Source organism: Canis lupus, chromosome 20 (genome assembly GCF_048164855.1).
Source record: "Canis lupus baileyi chromosome 20, mCanLup2.hap1, whole genome shotgun sequence".
NCBI lineage: Eukaryota > Metazoa > Chordata > Mammalia > Carnivora > Canidae > Canis > Canis lupus.
The window spans coordinates 40,764,086-40,784,440 of NC_132857.1; the positions used below are offsets into that span (position 1 = coordinate 40,764,086).

Below are 20,355 nucleotides of genomic sequence, written 5' to 3' on the forward strand. Positions count from 1 at the left end.
GCGCAGCGGCTTGGCGCCGCCTGCAGCCTGAGGTGTGATCCTGGAGACCGGGGATCAAGTCCCATGTCGAGCTCCCTGCATGGAGCCTGCTTCTCCCTCTGCCTCTCTGTGTCTCTCATGAATAAATAAAATCTTAAAATAAAATAAAAAATAAACTAAAACTGTGCATGTGCACCACACCATGGCACAGTGATGAGCTAGCTATCTGATCCTCCAATATCCCTGTGGTTGGCAACAGGGCATTTCCAGGCCCTTCTCTGAGAAGAAACTACTTTTCCAAGGTGCTGCCTTTAAAACTGGAGCCCTGGCATTCATTTGCTAGTGGATTAAGAGAATCCCTTCCCAGATTTAATCCCTTCAACCAAAAGCTCTGTGGGCCCCTACAGTTCAGCAGACTAAAGGGGAGCAGAATTTTGGCTCAATCTACATCATTCACCACAAGATGCTATTTCCCATATGTTTATTATCCTGAAAATGGCAAGGTCTCTGTTGATGGATTTGACCTTGGAATGGAAGCTGGAGTTCCACCCATTTCCCCAAAGGTGTACTTGTGGGAGGACTCTGATTTCTGGTGAGACGATGGGGAGGCGGACCTGGGGAGTTACAGGAAGTGGACAGTAAGAGGACTGGGGTCAGAGGGAGTAAGTGAGGTTTCGCCTCACAAGACCCGCTTCCGCTCTGCACAAAGCCCAGCACCTCTCATCAGCTAAGCTTGTGAGGCTGGAAACTACATTCCTCTGAACAATCTTGGCAATTTGTGCCTGAAATTTGATGCAGTAGCTCTAAAATTAAATAAAGATCCTGTAGTGTTCTTCTAAGAAATATGGCATGGCTCTGTGACAAAACACATTTTTCAAGCTCTGACCTCTGGGAACTTCAACTAGCTTCATATTTCAGGCTGACACTGCTCACAGGCTACTGTCTAGTAGCCCAAGCGGAGCTGGTTATCCATATATTTTCCAGTCTCCTGATCAGCTTTTTAGCAGAGGGAGGTGAGGGGAGTAAATAAAAAGAGGAGAGCCACTAATTTAAATGCACTTCCCCTCCTGAGTCCCTTGGGGAGAAGCCCTGGTAATTAACTCTAATGAGATTAAAGTGACTCGAAACTCTTCATTTTGCCAGCACCGTAAAAGTGAACCTGCGATAAGCGGCGTGTGTGCATTAAATCAAAGTCGGTCCCCTCCGCGGTAAGGAGGTGCCCTCCCTCCCCAACTCCTACCACGGGCCCGCGCGGGCCTCGAGGGGCGCTACCGGGGTCTCACCCGCGCTTTGCTCCATCACTTCTTTCTGGCACATGTCTTGCACGTTCACCGTGCAATTCACGATGAACTCGGGGGAGGAGCAGTCGTTGTTCAGCTGGAATTCTTCACACTGGTAACACTGGATTTGCAGCGCAGAGCCTGCGGGGACAGACGCAGTCGGGCTCGGACGCAGCCCCCACGGAGACCCCTCGGGAATCGGCGACCCGCCCGGGCCCCAGCCCGCCACGCACGGATCCCGACCCCCGGGGGGCCCCACATACCGACCGGGGGGGGGGGCGGCGCGGCCGCCGGGGTCCCGCAGCAGCCCGACACCCCCACACCCCGACACCCCGGGGGCCGTCCCCCACCGCACCCGGCTTGGCTTCCCCCCCACGCAAGTTGAAAGGGCCGGGGCACAAAGCGAGAGTGAAGTGGCTCCAGAGACTTGCTTCCGCCCCCACCTACAGCGAAGGATTCGCCTAATTGTTAATTGGTTACAAATCACTTAATTGCTATTTTGGCACCACTCACGATTGCGTTCGCAGACGCCTCCTCGGTTCTGAGGCTCGTCGCCAGCGTCCCCGTGCCGCGGCTCCGAGGACCCTCCGCGAGCGCCCCCGAGCCCCGAGCCCCCGAGCCCCCGAGCCCCCGAGCCCGCGCCGGCCGCCAGGAGCTGCTGCGCCTCGAGCCCCCGGCCCTTCGCGGGACGGTCCCCGCAGCGGCAGGGGGTCCCAGCCCGGGCCAGGGGCGTGTGCGCGCAGCCCGAGCCGCGACGCCACCACCATTTGGTCCTGGCTCTCGGGGCAGCCGCTTGGCCGGGGCGCGCGGTCGGGGTGCGCGGCCGGGGTCCGGAGCCGCTCGCGTAACGGAGGAGTGAGCGGTTCGGCCCCGCTCATCGCCCCAGCCCGGCCCCCCTGCTCGGGTCTGGACCCAACTACCCCGCTGGCGGACAGACCCGACCGCCGCGGAGCCCGCGCCTCCCCGCGCCCGCACGCCCGTCGCGCGCCCTGGGCGCAGCACCCCCGCCCCGCCCCGCCCCGGCGCGCCCCGGCCCCGGCCCCGGCTGCGCAGCCCGCAGCTCCCCTGCCCGCGGCGTCCGGTACCCCGGCGGGGTCGGGGCTTCACGCCCCCCCCGCCTCCGCGAGGCCGCACCCCGCTCAGACCGCCCCGGCCCCCGGCCCCGCTGCCTCCCCCGACCACGCAGCCGAGCCTCCGCAGCTCGGGTCCCGCACAGCGCCGCCCCCGCCGCTCCGCCTGCAGCGCGGGACGTGGACACTTCGCCTCGCGGCGCCTCGGGGCGCCCCGCTGGGCAACCCCGCGCACCACGGCCCCGGAGGTGGGTGCCCGGGCGGCGAGGGGCGGGCGGGGTCCCGGCCCCGGCGCCCTCCTACCTTGGAGCAAGAACAATCCGCAAAAAGTTGCCGCGATGCCGAGGACCCACATCCTCGCGGAGCCGCGGAGCCGGAGGAGGGCGGGCGCATCAGAGGCGGCGAGCGCGGCGGAGGCTGCCCGGGCCGCAGCGGCTGTGGCTGCCGAGGCTGCTGGGGCCCGCGCTCGCGTCGCCGAGGCCACCGCCGCCGCCAAGAGGAGCCGCAGGTGCCGCCGGCGGCGCCAGCATCGCCCGCGCCCGGGCTCCCGGCTGCGGGGCGCTCTCTTCCCGCCGGCGCTCCCGGAGTTGGCGGCTGACACTGGAGGAACCACTGGCGAGCCGGAGCGCCCAAAAAAGTCTCGCCTCCTCTCCCCACCTCCCACCCCAGGCACCACGTGACGGCTGCCGAGTTGGCGGGGGTGGCGGGCGCGGAAGGCTGGGACCGTCTTTCGCGTCCCCACCCCCTCCTGTCGCCCTGGTCTCCCGCCCCCGCACGTCCCCAGGACCGGGACGCCGCGGGGAGACGGAGGGCGTCGTTTCCCGGGGCCCGAGGCTGCTGGAGGGGCGCGGGGGGGGAGCAGCAGGTGCGGCGGGGCCGGCCGGGCGCAGACCGCTGGCCGCGCGGGGGTCGGGAGGCTGCGCGCTCGGCCGCGCCCCGCTGCCGGGGTCCCCGGGCTGCCACCGTCCGGGGACGGCGCGGGCGGGCAGCGGGGCCGGGGCCGCTGGCTGGAGGGGCGCGCTCCTGTGCGCCTGGCAAACTTGCACACCTGCCGGCGCCCTGGAGTGGCCGGCGCAGCTGCGCCTCTTTTTCCCCCGGCCCCGGGAGCTCCCGGGTTCAGACCAGGCTTGGCCGCAGCGGGGGGGGTGGGGGGGGTGCCGAGGCCCCTGCCCGACGGGCGCCGTCACCCCCAGGCAGCCCTGCTCCAGCTGCCGGCGCGCGCGGCAAGAGGGCGCAGCGACCCTGCGACGGTCGCCCGGCCTCGGACAGGGGGGCTCCGGGACAAGTGTCTCGAGTTCCCCCCCGAAGGCAAATCGGGGTGAAGAAGGGGCTCGCTCTCCTCGATCCCTTTGCTCCAAAAGGCCGGGCACCTTCATCCTGCTGTCATCGAAGTCCCGCGTTATTGGCACCAACGCCGGGTCCTCTCCGGCGCGCGCCTTCCCAGCCCGGGACTCCGGCTTAGGCTGCCCGGTCCCCTCCCCATGCCCGCTCCCCGCAGGCAAGCGACCCACCTTGAGTCCTCCGGGGATGCGCAGGTGCGAAGTTCGCCTTCCCACCTGCCGAGCCCGGCAGCAGGCGGAACGGGAACCTGGGCGCCCCCGCCCCCAACCCGCTGGGCGCGCGCCCTCTCGCCGCCCCTCCCCCAGTCCCGGTGCAAATAGCTTCCCGAGCTCTGCCCCCCTTCACCCTCCCACGCCTGGGTCACCCCCTGGAGGAAGCTCTCCCTGGCCTGGGCGCTGATTGTTTATTTCCCTATCCTGCCGGCAGAGCGGGTCTGGAAATGGGCTTAAATGGCTTTCTTGTAATTCCTCTGCAGAGATCCTTCCCCATCTGCCTCAGGCTCCTTCTGTCCCTTTGCCCCCCTCTTTCTTTCATTTTTAGTGGGTTAACCCCTCGGGGAGACTGAATGCTTTGACCATTACCCGCTTGTCTGCAGACTCTGATCTTACAATTGGCTGAATTACTATCTCTGGAGCAAAGGGGCCGGTTTATTTATTCCTTCCTGGAATTGATTGTTGTAGCACGTGTGAGATTCAAAGAACTGGGCCAAAGGGTTCTTGAACAACTTCTTTTAGGATTTCAGAGGGTGTGACGGTGATAGGACTTTTATTCAGAAATGAAACAAAAGAATTTTCAGAAGTCTGAAAGACAGTGAGACTTTACATAATTTTCATTTAACAAAATTCAATATAACAAATTGCACAAATTAACCAAATAACACTGATTATACAATGCTCTTTGAACAAACGAGTGTGTACTGAAGTAACCATATAGATCCTAAAAATATTTCTATTGGGCCTAGTTTACAAGCTCCTGTACAAAAGCAATTATAAATAGTTCACATCTAGAAAAAATACAAATAACCTTTAAAATAGAATTTATCCTCACATATAAACACTTTGTAGAAAAAAAATCTTAAAAAGTAAGAATTTTTTTTTGTAGCACCAACCATTCATTTTATTTTTGAAAAAGTGAACATTACAGATAGGAATTTGCTTTCATTTCTAGATTGCCCACATTGTAATAGAAAAAGTAGGAAGATAAAAATCAACAAATACTGTTCAGAATCCTAGGCAAGCACTAAGTAGAAGAGGATGTAAGGAAATGTTTGGAGGGAAAATCTGCTTTTGAAAATAGAATTAGGTCACTTCCGATCCACTTCTCTTCCCGTCAATGTCACACTTTGAGTACCTGTTACATTTTTCAGTGGAAGCAGAATTATACTTACTACTAGAACCTGAATCTCTCTGGCAACAATTTCGAAATTGCACTGGAATTAAAGTTTGTATCACATTGAGATTGTGGGTTGGGGATGACCATGAGCCCTCTGGTTTTTGGCAGGCCCTGTCTTAGCTTTACAGAGTGTACCCACGAACAATTTGAGTACTACGATAGTGAAGTCAACAAACACCCCTAGCTGGAATTTTTTAAAAATATATTATCAACTTCTAACACTTAGTACGTCATTTCAAGAGCATGGCACGGATTCAATTTATTGCTGTCTTTTTTTTTTCTTTTTGCTACAAATATAATTTCTCTTCCAAAAATTTACAACTTCTGTACAAGTATTCAAAAAAAGTGCAAAATTAAGACTTCTGTATTGTGGGTGTGTTTACAGTTCATCCTCGTGACACACAACTAATGGAGCCTATCTTTATTGCCCTGTCAGAGAAGGAAGCTCCAGTGGGTTGTTTCTTGTGAATCTGACAATGGAGTCTCTGGTGTTGCCAGGGTTTATCGTTCGTTGCTGTCTCTATTCCCCCCCACACCCCCTCCCCGTCCCTCTGTTGCTTAAGTGCTCCATTTTCAGCTCACTAAGAAAAATAAAAAAAAAGGTCCTTTATACATCATTTGAACCCTGACTTGCACAGGAAGAGAAGCTATCATATAAAGAATCACTCAGTGATTCCAAATTGTCTACCCCAGGCCTATCTGAACTACTCAAAGATGCCTCTTCATTTTTTTCTTTTTCTTCCTTTTGTCCTTCGACCTTGTTCAGAGAGTTCTTCTCTCTCTCTAGCAACATCATAGTTTTGCTGTTATATTTACTGAATGACTCCAGGGAAATTTTGGATAATCTATTCTCAGGATCTTCTTTTGTTTCTTCAACTTGTTTCAATTTCTGTAATAAAAAGACAAAAATATTAGAGACATATTTCTTTGGAAAATCAAGTTATTCTATCCAATATTCAATTATTGTCTGCGTAATGTGCAGTTTAAAGGGATAGAGAGAACCTACAAGTCTTTAACAATCGTCTAGTATAATTAAAGGTAATAATAAAGCCAATTTTAGGGATAAATCAAGACTTTATTCATTTTACTGAGATAAATAGGTCTCGATTTGCAAACCAGTAAAGTGCCACTTAATTTCATTTTAAATGGATCTACTTGAAATTTGTTCGGGTAAAATGCCTTATATGTCTTCATCAAAGTTTCAAACTCCTCTCTTTTCTTACTAAGTATTACTAGTTGTCTTATTTCTAAATATAGATAAGGATTGAATTTCAGCCAGTAGTTGGGGTTGTACAGGGAGAAGAAGGCATATAATCCTTAAATTGCCATGAAATTTCAATACCTGTTAGACTTGTCAGAAGCATTGTCATCTTTCTGTTTTGTCCCTTTACAAGTCTTAAGATATTTGAAAGCGATCTCCAGGTCTGTGGGTCTAGATTCCAGAAAGCCCAAGGGCTTAAAAAACCATAATAACACTTCTGCTCATTAGTAACCTCTCCCCTCCAGGAGGCTCCAGTAATACCAATTACTGGATGTCTCTAGGACTTTATAAAACACTGCAGTCATATTCAATTATTCAATTATTGTGGGTAAACTCTGTAAACCAATGCATTTTCCAACTTCTGTTCTCTTTCAGGCAAAAATTCTATCCAAACACCGGGAAGAAGTAGGGACAGGGGCTTAGAGGTAATGATAGCTCCCGTTTAATAAGCATCCACCATGTAAAACTCACTGAATATATATTCTTTGGGAGCATTTTCACAGAGGACTTGCAAGTTACACAACCTCATTTTAAAGAAGAAATCAAGGCTCAGAGTGACAGAGTTATTTGGCCAAGGTCACTCAGCAAGTGACAGAGAACAGGATTTGAATTCCAAGCTGCTGGCTGCCTTCCATGCTCTTGTTCCTACTAAACCATGCTCTTATGTAATAAAGGACAAGATGTCCTATTGTTTTTTTTTTTTCATTTTGCCACCCAAATATTCCACTTAAATAATTTACCAAACTGTCTCTATTACTATTGCCCCGGGCTCTGACAAATGCATTTCTGTTCTCCAACCCACCCCCTACATTGTTACGCTGGATGCACAAAGGTACAATGAAGAAACTGTGTTTTGATCGAGGGAACAACACACACAGCCCAAGCCTATGATTCTCATATGCTAAATATTTAATAGAAAGGGAAAAGAAAAAGAGATGGCAGTGGATGGCTTTGGCGTCCCAAGAGCAGACTGAGAGACAGTTTCTCTTTCCGTTATGGAAATGGCATAATTCTGTAAGAATAGTTGAAAATCATCCTTGAAGTGGTGCTTATGTCATTACACTGTTGATATCAAGGAGAATTACTATTCACAGAGTTAATTTTCAACCTCAGATGGCTGCCTTGAAACCAGAGGCAAGAACAGATTTCTAGGTGCTTCCAGGAAAGTGGCTCCATAATTAGGAATAACACCATGCAAAAGCCCCTTTTCATGCATGCCATGCCAAGTTTTAGACATTTCTTAAAAAAGATTTGAGAGAGAGAGAACAAGGGGGAGGGAAAGATAATCTTTTTTTTTTTAAGATTTTATTTATTTTTTCATGAGACACACACACACACACACACACACACACACACACACACAGGCAGAGACACAGGCAGAGGGAGAGAAGCAGGCTCCATGTAGGAAGCCCGATGTGGGACTAGATCCCAGGACTCCAGGATCACGCCCTGAGCCAAAGGCAGGCGACAAACCACCGAGCCACCCAGGGATCCCCAGAAAAGAGAATCTTAAGCAGACCTTGCCCTGAGTGCAGAACCCAACTTGGGGCTCGAACTCAGCACCCTGAGGTCACAACCTGAGCTGGAACCAAGTGGATCACTTACCTGACTGTACCACGAGGTGTTCCTAGGCATTTTTAAATAAAGATTTATATGGTACAATACAAAAAATAAATGGAGAGCAGGAAATGCTTTGGTGTACCTAATGCTGATACATAAAGGATGTTTATTGCAATTTTCTCCTTACCTGAATATCTTCTCCCATTTTCTTTATTCAAGAACCATGAGCATTTCCCTTGCCTATGTCTGGTCACAAATGGATCTCAAATTAATTCAATAAACACTCACTAGAGAAGCTAGCATGACACAGATGGAAGGTGTTGGTGTTGAGGATATACAGCGAAATAAAAGTGTGGCAGGTGTTGGGGATGGGGGTTGAGGCCCTGGAGTCAAACACACCTGAGTTTGAATCATAGCTTTACCCTTTTATTGGCTGGGTGAGTGCCCTTGAGCTCCCTTCTTCAGGTGTAAGATGGTCATAAGATATACCTCTCTTTCACGATTGTTGCAAGCAGTAGAAATAAAACACCTTGAGACACAGAGTAGTAGGTGCTCAATAAATGGTACAATGAATAAATTACAGCGAGGCAGGATTCTTACTCTAGACAGTGTTGTTGAAAGTGTTCTCCAGGCCAGCAGCATCAGCATCTGGGGGGAGCTTGTTAGGAATGCAAATTCTCAAGCCCCACCCAGACTTACTACATCAGAAATGCTCAGGCCTAGCAAATGTTGTTTAACAAGCTTCCCAGGTGATTCTGATACCTGCTAAAATTTGACAATCACCTAGTCGGGAAGAACCTGTAGTCTGGGAGGGAAGATAGATGATAATTCAGTGTATTGAGGTAGAAATGAGGAAGGAGTTATTTACCATGAAAACACCCACTGTGTCAGACATAAATAGTTTGCACCATGTTTTCCCAATGTTTCATGCTTGTCAGTTTGTTTCTTCAGTCGATTATAACAGAGGCCTATGGAGGTGATGAAAAGGAAGGAATGGCCCAATAAGAAAAATCACATGGCCTTCTCAGCCTTGCTTTTTATTTTCACAGTTTTTAATGAAAGGTGGGTACAGAGATAGTTCTTGACTATAAGAAAAACATTAGTGCCAGAGGGACCCATATGGCCACCTGGCATTTGGCCTCAGTGTTGGGGAGTGGTGAGAACTATGGTCAGCTAAAGGGCATGTGCCTGTTCTAGAGGCAGGAGCAACTTACTCCCGCCACACAGAAACGTGGGTCCAGAGCTCTTGATTTTAAAGAGGAGGTCATCAATCTAGAACAATATTTACTTATGTTTCAGATCCTCTGATGTTTAATTTATTTGCTTATATTAAGAAACAAAACAAAACAAAACAACAGGGACGCCCGGGTGGCTCAGCCATTTAGCTTCTGCCTTCTGCCCAGGATGCGAACCCAGGTCCTGGGATCAAGTCCCACACTGGGCTCCCTGCATGGAGCCTGCTTCTCCCTCTGCCTGTGTCTCTGCCCCGCTCCCCTCTGTGTCTCTCATGAATAAATAAATAAAATCTTTAAAACAAAACAACAGCCCCAAGCCCCACTGTATATGTCAAATCACAGTATTTGCATTGACTATCTGAGGTAGAAATTATGTTTTATACGTCTATGTCCTGCCTGACTGCCTCACCCTCCTTTCCCTACCAGCTTTCTCCCTAAAGGCCTCACCTCTTGCTCAGTCATCAGTAGATTTTCAGTGGAGACTTACTTGATGGGTTAACCCTCTCTGGCATCAGCGGAGCCTCACCTGTTTGCTTGGGTTTCTCCAGGGGTCCTGCCCATTAAGAATAAAAGCACCAAAGCAGCTTACTTCCTTGCCTCCAGTTAGAAGCATACCAAGCTGGCCTCAACATTATCTGGTCAGATCTCAGGTATTCTGCAAAAATGTTGAAGTCCTATAACGTTTACGCTTAAAATACAAGGAGGGCTTGAGGTCACACAATACTGTGCTAATGATGTATCTGTCAGGTGGTAACAAAACAGGGCACATTAGTTTGCAGCCACTGTATGTGAAGGTGCTTTGCAAACTAATCATGGTAATAACAGTTAGCATTTAATTGAGAGCCTGTTCCGTGCAGACACTCTGCTAAGCACGATGCACGGATTATCTGTTTTCATCCTCCCATCAATTCTGTGTGGTGGGTGTCATTAGTATGTCCATTTGGAGCCAATGGAGGCTTGAGGAAGTTAAGTCAGTTGTTGAAGGTCATGCAGTTGTTGAAGGTACATGGTGCAGTCTGGATTTGGACCCTGGGGAAGTTTGCCTGCAGAGATAAGGCTCTGGGAAAAGAGCTTTGCAATGAGCAGCCACTGTTAAATCTTTAAGAGGAGCATCTGAAGTAAGGGTTACAGGGCACAATGATAGTCATGATGACAAGCCCTGTAGAGATTAGGATTTGACAAGGATTGTGTAGGTTCCCTCGGACATCCTCATTTCCTTCATATACTGTGCCTCATCAGAATTCTGATAAAATCAATATACTACATTTGTCACCTATAGGTGGCAATAGTTGTACAGTTCACTTTTCGGTGGGGCTTTCTGTTGCACTTGGGGACCAGATAGGGCTAAACAGGGCAGGCAAAGATATGTTTTCATGTTTCAAATATGTGACTTTGCCATATTCTTAAAATCTTTTCCTGCCTTTAGTGTAACCACGGTGTTATGAGTGATAATTCAAGCAAGTAGACAGTGGCATCGTTTGCAGAAATCCCTTGGAATGAATTATATCTTAACTAATTTAATTCCTTGTAGTCAAATGTTAATCAGAGCAATCTACTATGCGACTGGCTGTGTGTGAATAACTGTGTGGTCTTGGGATCCCTGGGTGGTGCAGCGGTTTGGCACCTGCCTTTGGCCCAGGGCGCGATCCTGGAGATCCATGGGGATCCATGGAAGCATGGAGCCTGCTTCTCCCTCTGCCTGTGTCTCTGCCTCTCTCTCTCTCTCTCTCTCTGTGTGACTATCATAAATAAAAAAAAAAAAAAAACAAAAACTGTGTGGTCTTGGTTCTCAGAGGGAGTTCCATTAGAGGAGGGGGCTCCTGGAATGATTCTGACAGGGGGATAGGATGAGAGGATACAGGAAGTTGTAGGGGGCATTCCATGGAGTTCCCACTAAATACGCCCCTGTTGCTTCCTCATCCCGTTCTGTGTCCACTTTAGGTCTAGTGGCGGCTCGAATAATCTCTCTCTTGCCCTTTTGGATTCTGTAAAGGACAGAATCACTGCAAAGACAGAAATAGCCATCAAGAGGTACCTATCTTCAGGGGTTTTAGGAACCCCAACCAGACTCGGTTAAGTGTCGCTCAGTACCTGGATTATAAATCATAAATAGCTTTTATTTCCAGAGAGTTTCTCATCCAAGATTTCACTTCACTCTTACATCAGTCTGGAAGGTGAGGGAGGCTGGTGTTGGCTGTACTCTCCATGAAGTATTTATGGAATTTGCCTTTCACACAAATTCAAATTCAGGGGAAATTAGACCTAGAAACTCAGTTTCCTGATTTTTCTTTTTTCTTTTTTTTCTTTTTCTTTTTAGTTTCCTGATTTTTCAACACAGAAATGCATCCCATTTTTTTCCAGCACAGTCAATAATGATCATGGAGTAGAGAGTCTGCCTAGACAAATATCCTAAACATGAGGAAGGATAATACTGGAGGTGATGTGGGCCCCTGCCATAAAGGAAAAGGTGAGGAGAATTATATAAGGTGATAGAGAAAAACTGAAGTGATAAACCAGAAAAAAAATTATATACATGCTTGCTGATATCAGCTTCAAAGAGATACATGTTGTACATGTATATAGCCAGACACTCCTGCCCAGAGGGGAGAAATAAGTAGGAAATCATGAAATAGTGTAATGGATTAGTGTTTAATGATGAAAGCTACTCTTTCATTATTTCAAACAAGTTCCCATCTGTTGATCATATCTTGAAAATATTGGTATGTCTACTGTAAGATGTCAGAAAGAGATTCAGATCATCTTAGGAAATTCAAATGCAGCATCATTCCTCAGCTGGGCATTAATACAAAGAGGACTGGCATCTTTTAGCACAAATTAATATAACCAGTACCTTTATCAACATAGTCTTGTTTCTCTCTATTGCTATAGAGATGCACTGCCAATCAGTTCAGGAAGACATGTGGTAGGAAAATAGCTACGTTTATGAGGTGTTTTTGCTATGTGTCATGTACTGGGTTGAATGCTTTGAATGAATTATCTCCTTTAATTCTTATTATCCCCATTATTTATATAAATAGGAAAATACTCTGTATTTTCTGCAAATACTAGCCACACACACCTGGCTAATAAGTTAGGGAGTCAAGATTTAAGCAGAAGTAGTCTGACTGCAGAATTTGGGATCTTAATCACTATGCACTAGACCAGGTGTTTGGAAACCAGGGTTTAGTTCTCTGGGATTGTGTTAATTAGCTGTGCGACCCCTCTATACCTTAGTGTCTTTACACTAAAGTTTTTAGTATCTTCTTGCTCTATAAAGCTCTGTGGCTATAAAATATTCTTAATTGGGTGTCTTCTGTGCATCTATTATTGGCACAATAAATAGCTCTCTTCCCCACCTTAGTTCTGAACAAACTGAAGACTAAGATAAAAAGAAAAGGCTGGTGGGAGAATAAAAAACCAGCTTTATTAATGAGAAAGCTTACATTGGAGAATGAGGTTTCCTGCTGCAAAGATGTGAGTTTCCTAGTACTCGTCCTAGAAATAGGCCTGGGAATTGGCAACCCTGGGCTGGGGGCAAGTGTCTTCCCATAGAGCCTGTAGCATAAAGGAACAAGACAAAATGTGTGCTTCTCACAGCCATCCTGACTCCAGAGAGGGGGTGGGAAGAGCAGGAAGTGAGTTTAACATTCCCTGTTCTCCTCTTACACTTGCTAATTATTTTTTATTTTTTATTTTTTTTTGCACTTGCTAATTAAATAAGCCACCCCTCCTTCTGACCAGGAGAAGTATATGGGGGGTGGTGGGCAGAGAGGCCAGGAGTGTTACCCTAGGAAGATCCTCCCACCTGAAAAGAAGCACCTGAAATTGGAAAGAAGTGTCCCCACCACGCTCCCTATCACCACCCAAACTTTTTCATTATGTATGATGATGCAGATTTTAACTAAATAGTCAAAAACGTAGTAAGGCCATGAAGATGCAAGAAGTAACCCTCGGGGGGCGGGGAATCAAGCTTATGGATGCTTTGCCACTTAGTTGTCATTAAAAATAATTTTTAGGGATCCCTGGGTGGCGCAGCGGTTTGGCGCCTGCCTTTGGCCCAGGGCGCGATCCTGGAGACCCGGGATCGAATACCACGTCAGGCTCCTGTTGCATGGAGCCTGCTTCTCCCTCTGCCTATGTCTCTGCCTCTCTCTCTCTCTCTCTCTGTGACTATCATAAATAAATAAAACTTAAAAAAAATAGTTTCTTTATAAAAAAAAATAATTTTTAAAAAGATGCAAGAAACCTCAGACCGCAGTGAGTGGGGGTGGGGCAGAGAAACTTCTTCATGGGCAAAGAAAGAGGAGAGAGGTGATTTAGTAGAGGTGAAAGACACGAGCTGCCAGGTGGGCACAGATAAATCTAATAGAGGAGACAGTCTGGCTAATCCTGGATGTTGGGTTCAAGTAAGATATGATTTCTCTCATCTGTTTCCTGGTGAGCCAATCTTGGGCACTGGGAGGACGGATTCATAGCAGAATTTTGTGTTATGCTCTTATTGCAGGAATGGGGAAGAGGTATTTTAATCCAGGGTTTCTTAGTCGAAGGTCTGTGCACATTGCAAAGTCTACGTTAAGTGATATTTGCTGGGGGAAGGCCAATCTCAAGAGAAAAGATGCAGCTAAAGTCATTTCTCTTTCCTCAGAGGCACTAATCTCTTCTTTAATGCCACCTCTTACTGTATTCCTGGCGGAGCTACTTTCTGAGTGAGACATAAAAATAGATAGAATGACCTTTGGTGAACACTAGAGACCCTCCAGACTTTTCTCGAGAGTTGTGGTGTTAACCCGGTTAACCGGGTCAAATTCCAACCCGGATAATTACTTTCTCCCCGTGCTCAGTTCCTTTTATTACCTCAACTGGACACATTACTCTTCACTTGCCCTTCTGAAAAATTAATGTGACGGATCAGTAATAGAGAACCACTCTCTCCATCCAATCGCTGGTGGGGAGATGCAATTCAGCACTTGGGGGCACTCTGTTTCCTTACGGGTCCTGAAGATTCTTCAGTATCTCCAGGGCAAACTGGTTTTATTAGGTGAAAGAGTAATTTTCAGCTGAGATGTGTTTTTCTGACTATATTATTAACTATACTGCTGTCCTCTACCAGGATCAATGACTTTTAGTGACCTGTGCTGGAACCCCTGAACCCAGAAGGGAAATATGCGAGCTTACTTTTTGGAAAAAAAAAAAAAGAAAGTCAAGCAGAGAGAAGGTCAGTAAGGAAGGAAACAGGGCGGGTAGAAAATTATGCACCTTGTAGAAAGGAAAAGAACTAACTCAGAGATAAACAATGGCCCCACGGACATTTAAAAACTAGATCCAAGAGGCAATAGGAGGGGGATGTCATTTTATCACAGAGATGGGAAATGCTCCCATATGGGGAAAATGGGGAGAAGGTGTGGGTCCAGGTCTGTCAGCCAGAAGAGAAGAAAAAAAAAAAAAAACACGGAAAATCACAAGTGTAGCTCATGGCAGATTAAGGCATTTGAGAAGAGGAAAGGCATGTAAATATAAGTTTGGGTAAAACTGTTATATGAACATGCAAAAAAGGACATGTTTGTGAGTTCTGCAAACTAACATCAGTGCCATCACTTGAAATGCCCATTTGAAAACATATTTTTTGATTTTTGTTGTCCAGGTTGTGGATGAGTCTACAGATCTAATTGAAAATGTAGGTTGAAAAAAAAAAAAAAAAGAAAATGTAGGTTGTTCACCTGAAGTAATGCATCAGATGTGATCAATAGTGTTCAATTTCTCCAAAAGCAAAATCTCTACTGTTTTAAAGTGACCTAGAATCAGGAAACAAGCCAGCTCATTGATACCAGCGTGTGTAATTAGCTTAACTAAATGGAACATACTTATCTGTGTTCCTAGATTCCTTTTTCTTCTTCCAGCACAATAATATTAACTAAAATTTTTATTCAGGAATGAGAATGGAGCAGGATCTGGCGTGGGAACTTCTAAATCTGCTTATTTTAGTGTCAGGGTTAATGATTCTGGCTCATAAGAGTGGAGGCATCAAGCCTTTCTGCCTTTAATTTATAGGTATTCTTATGAATAAAAATTAGTATATATCGTACTAACTTAAAAGATTGATCAGACATTTTTCTTTGACTAATCCTTCCATCATCGTTTCATGTCGTAAATCTGATACCTAACTGTCTAGCAAGCTGGCCCATGTCTGGCGTAGATGTCAGTGTGTGTCAGCATGAAGACGCCATGAACTTTGTCCGAGGAAAATACAGCATGAAGGGACCACTGTGTATCCCAGTGCCATTTTCACTTTGGAGTGACAGATTTGGGACTACTCTTGTAGGAACAAAATACACTTATGTGGAGGATCAGATGACTATGAAAAGGTTATACTATTTCTTTCCCCCCATGGAAGTTCTCCTTCCAAAGAAAGATTCCCCAATACCATTATAATGCTGGTCACCATAAAAGTATATCTGGAAGCGCTAACCTTTTATTCTGAGGTGTGCTGTGAGTGCCAAAGCCAGGAAGCAATATTTCATATTATTCATTAATCTATAAATAGGCAACCTGAAATTACTTCTAAAGGAATTTGGTAGACCATTTAAGGGTCACACTACACTATGGCATTCAATCTATTGGGTACTTTACAATAGCCATCGAGCCTAATGGGACTGCAAGGTAAGGTTTATCCAGCAACACACAGATGTTTGTGGATGTTAGAAAGTTCACTCTTTTCATATTTATACTTCATCTCCTAATGCAATTCATGTTTTGGTTTTAGGGCTGGTCAGCCTTCGCTTTGGATATAGTTATTCCCCAGGATATGTGACATAGTGACTCCTAGGGCCAGGGCACATCAGAATCAGCACCTATATATTGATCCTTGTTCTAAAGAGAGGATTCCTTGGTGGGAATTGTTCTAAAGACTTAGGAACATTGAGCTTTGCGTTCCGTGTTGTAGTTTGGTTTGTTGCAACAACTGTAAGATGTTCTTATTTCTCATTACCCGGTAAGCATGGGGTGGGCGTGGGGGTCTAGGATGGAAGGATGTGCTAGTTGGGAGAATGCTAGCAGGAGTCTGCTTTCATTCCGGATTCCATCCCTTGCTTTGCCACAGTATGACAGTGACATTCATTATTTCAACTCTGTACCCAGATCTTAATATTTAAATAGAGATTATGCAGCTCTTGCCACAGCATTTATTTATTTACTTACCTATGTATTCAACAGATATTTATTGAGCATCTACTTTGTTCTAGATAGTATTCTAGAGACCAGGGATAGAGCAGTATATGAGATAAAACTACTGCTCACATGGAATGTACATTTAAAAAATTCTTTAATACGATATCAATATAGAACAGAGCTTCAGATATTTTAGGAGATGGATCCCTGAGAAATGAGTTGGAATAGTCTATCCAGGCTGCTCTCTGGTTCTTAATAATGGCACTTAGAACACGAATTATCTTGTCAATCTCAGAGCTGTGGGTATGCCCCTTTTGCCCCAATTCTGTTTTTGAGTTAATGCCCTCAACTTGCTTAGCTTCTTTTGGTCTCCTTCTATTCTTTATCTGTTACAGCATTTGGGCCAATGTTTTTCACAGGTTAACTAATTACCGTTTCCATTCACCTTTCTCAACCTCTCTGTGGCTAGTCATCTCCTAAATTCAACATGCTTAAATGAGAATTTCTTCTCTTTCCTCTAATTCCATGTTTTTGCCAATAATAAGTTTTAGAACTTCATCCCTTTTTTTTTTTTTTTTTTTTTTTTTAGTTATCCAGAGCTTGTTCTGTTTCTATAATAACTCATCCACAGGATCTTTTTTTTTATTTCCACAGGATCTTTTTCTCTGTGAATTCCTGTCCATTTGACTCTGAACTTACATCTATTCTATTATACAGGCTGTTTTCATATCAATGTCCCACTTCTCAATTGGATTACACACTTCTTGAGGCCATGGACTAGATTTTATTCTGCTTTCTTTCTCAGATTCTGACACTACGTCTTGTATCTCTTGGAGTTGATATTCATTGCATATCAGTAAAGGTAGTCAGTCCCTATTAGATCTGCCTTTGCTACATCAGTTCCTCTGGAGCTCATAGACTTGACTGAGTTTTCTGTAACATCTGCTTTTCTGTGATGAAGAGACATGTAAAAAAAGATTATTTCAGACTTTCACTTGACTAATGATAGCACAGTTCCCAGACATATTAGTGGTGGCATGGCCTCTAGGATTCCAGGTTAGCATCAAGAACCAGGGCTACCCTTGGATTAATGGATGTGTGACAATTGTCTACTTTGGCAAAAGCTATTTCCTATCTGTGTCAAGAGCAGAGACAGGTACACTTATATACGATGGCCATCCTGGTCCGGCAGCTGTGCTTTGACTTGTCCCCTTTCTTCTCTACCCCCCAGGTGGGCATGGCCAGCAAGTTGAGTGAAGCAGCAGCTGCCATCACTTCCTGGAAATCCAGGAGCAATAGCCAAGACAATAAAGCTTCCCAGGGGGTGAAATGTTATTAAAAAAGATCAGGTCTATGATGGATGGCACAGATATTGGCTCTGTCCTTTTCTTAAGTGCTTCCTTTAGCCAGCGAGTACTACCTCACCTGATCTGAGCAAAGTGCTCAAATTCAGATTTTTATCTCTAAGACAGGGGTAGAGGGGAGCCTGGTGATGTGAGTGACAGTGTAAACATGACAATGATGACATTCTTAGGGGCAGCAACAAGACTGTTCAGGTGATAAACCCACCAATATTACTGGCTATATCAAATCATGAAGTTAAACTGTAGGGAGATTAAATTACAGCTGCCTTAGTACAAAATTCTAGTGCTGGACAGCATGCAATGCTTTTTGTTCTCTCTCTGCCACCTATAATATATTCAGTTGGCAAACTGACTCCTGCATTATAAAAGGTATTCTCTTCATAAACCACATAGGCTGGCTCAATGCTACTTTATGAGGTTTAATTCAGCTATCCACTACAATAAAAATAAACTTTATTTTTGTCTCACATGCACAGAACAATTTAATTTTTAAATTAATGTCAAAACGAAAGGCGCCTTGCTCCGGGTGAAGCATGTTTGCCCCACACAGCTGCGTAAACACAACTCGATCGCTATGAGAATTAAATGTGGATCAACAAAATCAATAGTTAATTGTATAACTCAGGGTCTTTCATTTCAGATCTAATCTGGAAAGAAGGTTCAGGGGATGTTTGCTTTTGATTTTCTTAAGATATTATTTAAAACCTTGCTGTCAGGCGGAAGAAGAGTTCACTAGGTCTTCACATCATTTCCCTAACTTGTTGGGCTTGTGAGCCGTCAAGATCATATGGACGGTTCGGCCTTTCCAGTCTTTACCTTCAAGCTCGGTGTCTTTATCAGCCAAGCTGCCTCGATTGGGCTCTCTGGTTGGCACTAATGTAAACAAACTTTATTGCAGCAAATAACCCAACTTAATAGGTGTCTCGGCTCCAGACATGGCTGTTTTAGTTGTATTATGTCCCAACTTTTGGTCTATTTTGCCATACTATCTATGGTGATTAGTCAGCCACCTTCACCCCCACCTGTGTCAGTAAAATATATTATCCTGTGAAGATGCACAATTTTTTTTGTGACATGGCAAGAAGATGTGAGTTGGACCTGTATGGGAAATATGCTATCTGTTCCGACAATCGGAAAGGGACCAAAGGGAGGGGGTGCTGCTGGAATAGAACCTATAAAAAGTCATCCAATCTCATTAGCCCAAATGGATGAGAAGGGAAGGAGGGCAGGCAGCCTTCCTTTGCAAAGGGAATAGTACAATAACATCCAGAAGACCATGGGGGTAACAGATGGACCGCCTTGACCCTTGTTATATTACTGCAGAGCTAAAAATGTACTGTTTGAACTTCGTTTCCCTTTAAAGTGTAACCTTTCATATAATAAGTTAAGCCTTGCTCTCTCTTACATATTGTTAGAAGCCTTCATCCATTTTGGGGAGTGAAAGCAGAATAATTCTTGAAATAATGAATCATTTTTCTTTTTCCAGCTTGTCTAGAAATCCCATGATTATTTTGCTGTTGCGGACAATGACCTTCTCAAAGGAGGCCTATCAAACGTTCAAGATAAATAATGAGAGGGTCTCTCTTTCCTGCCTCAAGGAAGAAATTGCATGGAGGGAAGATGTTTGTGAAGCCTCAGTATACCCATTCCAGGAAGGGCAGCAGCGTGCTCTGAGTGAAACGGAGCAGTGCATCCGTTTCCGTGTGACCAGCGGCCCCATTCAGCAGGCATCCCGGGCAGCATCCTTGGAGGGATCTTGGGGAAGACACCTAAGCTCTTTACCCAGTAACGCTGGAATCAAAAGTTTCGGTGGTGACAGAGCACATTTTAAGCCTCCTGACTTGTTAGCAAGTAACCAAAGAGAGGAAGCTCTGGTTAATGCTCCTTCCAATGATAGAAAAACATGGTTCAGATGTAGTAGGTCCAGGAGCTAAGACTGACCATAATGAATCCCCCCCTTCCTCCCACACCCTCATCTTCCCACCTAGCACCAGATACTCAAAGGGTAAAAGGAGCCTTTCTTTTGTTCACTCCATGGAAGCAAGGTCTTACAAACTAGGTAGAGAGCTGCAGTTGAAATAGCAACTTGCCTATGATTCAAGTGCTTTGGGGATGCACAGGAGTACAGACCAGCTTCTCAGGGCAAGCGTTGCGTTATCTGTCCACCCTTTCATGGCTCTTGTACAGCTGAAGTCTCTGTGGACAGCTGAAGACACTGACCTTAACTTTGGAAGTAGGTACAAGACCTTCCCATATATGCCCCTCAGTCTCCTTATCTTTGTAGAAATTCCTCCCTTTCCCCATAGATGGCTGAGGGATGGCCAGGCTTGAGACTAGGGGAGGAAAATCCATTGCCACAGTGGGGGAACCTGACGTATGCACAAATGCACAGATGGTAGTGGGGACCGTGGAGAACTGCAGAGCCCCTGCCCCAGTTAGTGGGGAAGCTACTGCTTATTTAACAAACATCTGTGTAGCACTTGTGCTTGCCCTAAAGACTGGACAGGAGGCAAGTATCATTGGTTACACTATGTATTACATGAGAAAAAAGAGGCAGAGGAGCTACGTATCTTGCCCAAGGTGGATGTGAGATGCTAAGCAGAGCAGGATTCGCATCCAGGAGGCCAGCTGGAACTCTCCAGCTCTCAATCACTAGTCCTCCTGCCCCAGTGCTGGCTGACCTTTACCCCTGGGGGGAATGTGGGCTTG

General features: G+C 46.2%; 2 protein-coding genes across 13 annotated transcripts in view; both read right to left on the reverse strand.

Moving 5' to 3' along the window:
- LYPD1 (LY6/PLAUR domain containing 1) overlaps positions 1 to 2,938 on the reverse strand; it is a 44,116-nt gene extending 41,178 nt beyond the window's left edge. The window contains exons 1-2 of the mRNA XM_072788988.1: positions 2,633 to 2,938; positions 1,263 to 1,400 (exon numbers count right to left, since the gene is read on the reverse strand). Of these exons, the coding sequence (XP_072645089.1) occupies positions 1,263 to 1,400; positions 2,633 to 2,684 (190 nt within the window). The 5' untranslated portion in view covers positions 2,685 to 2,938. The remainder of the gene's footprint in view (positions 1 to 1,262; positions 1,401 to 2,632) is intronic.
- A 1,480-nt stretch (positions 2,939 to 4,418) lies between these two features.
- Positions 4,419 to 20,355, reverse strand: part of NCKAP5 (NCK associated protein 5) — a 966,791-nt gene continuing 950,854 nt past the window's right edge. For 11 of the 12 annotated variants that reach the window (XM_072788976.1, XM_072788975.1, XM_072788977.1 and 8 more), the window contains one exon: positions 4,419 to 5,951. In XM_072788976.1, the coding sequence (XP_072645077.1) occupies positions 5,670 to 5,951 (282 nt within the window). In that variant the 3' untranslated portion in view covers positions 4,419 to 5,669. The remainder of the gene's footprint in view (positions 5,952 to 20,355) is intronic. The other variant, XM_072788986.1, reaches the window with a different exon arrangement.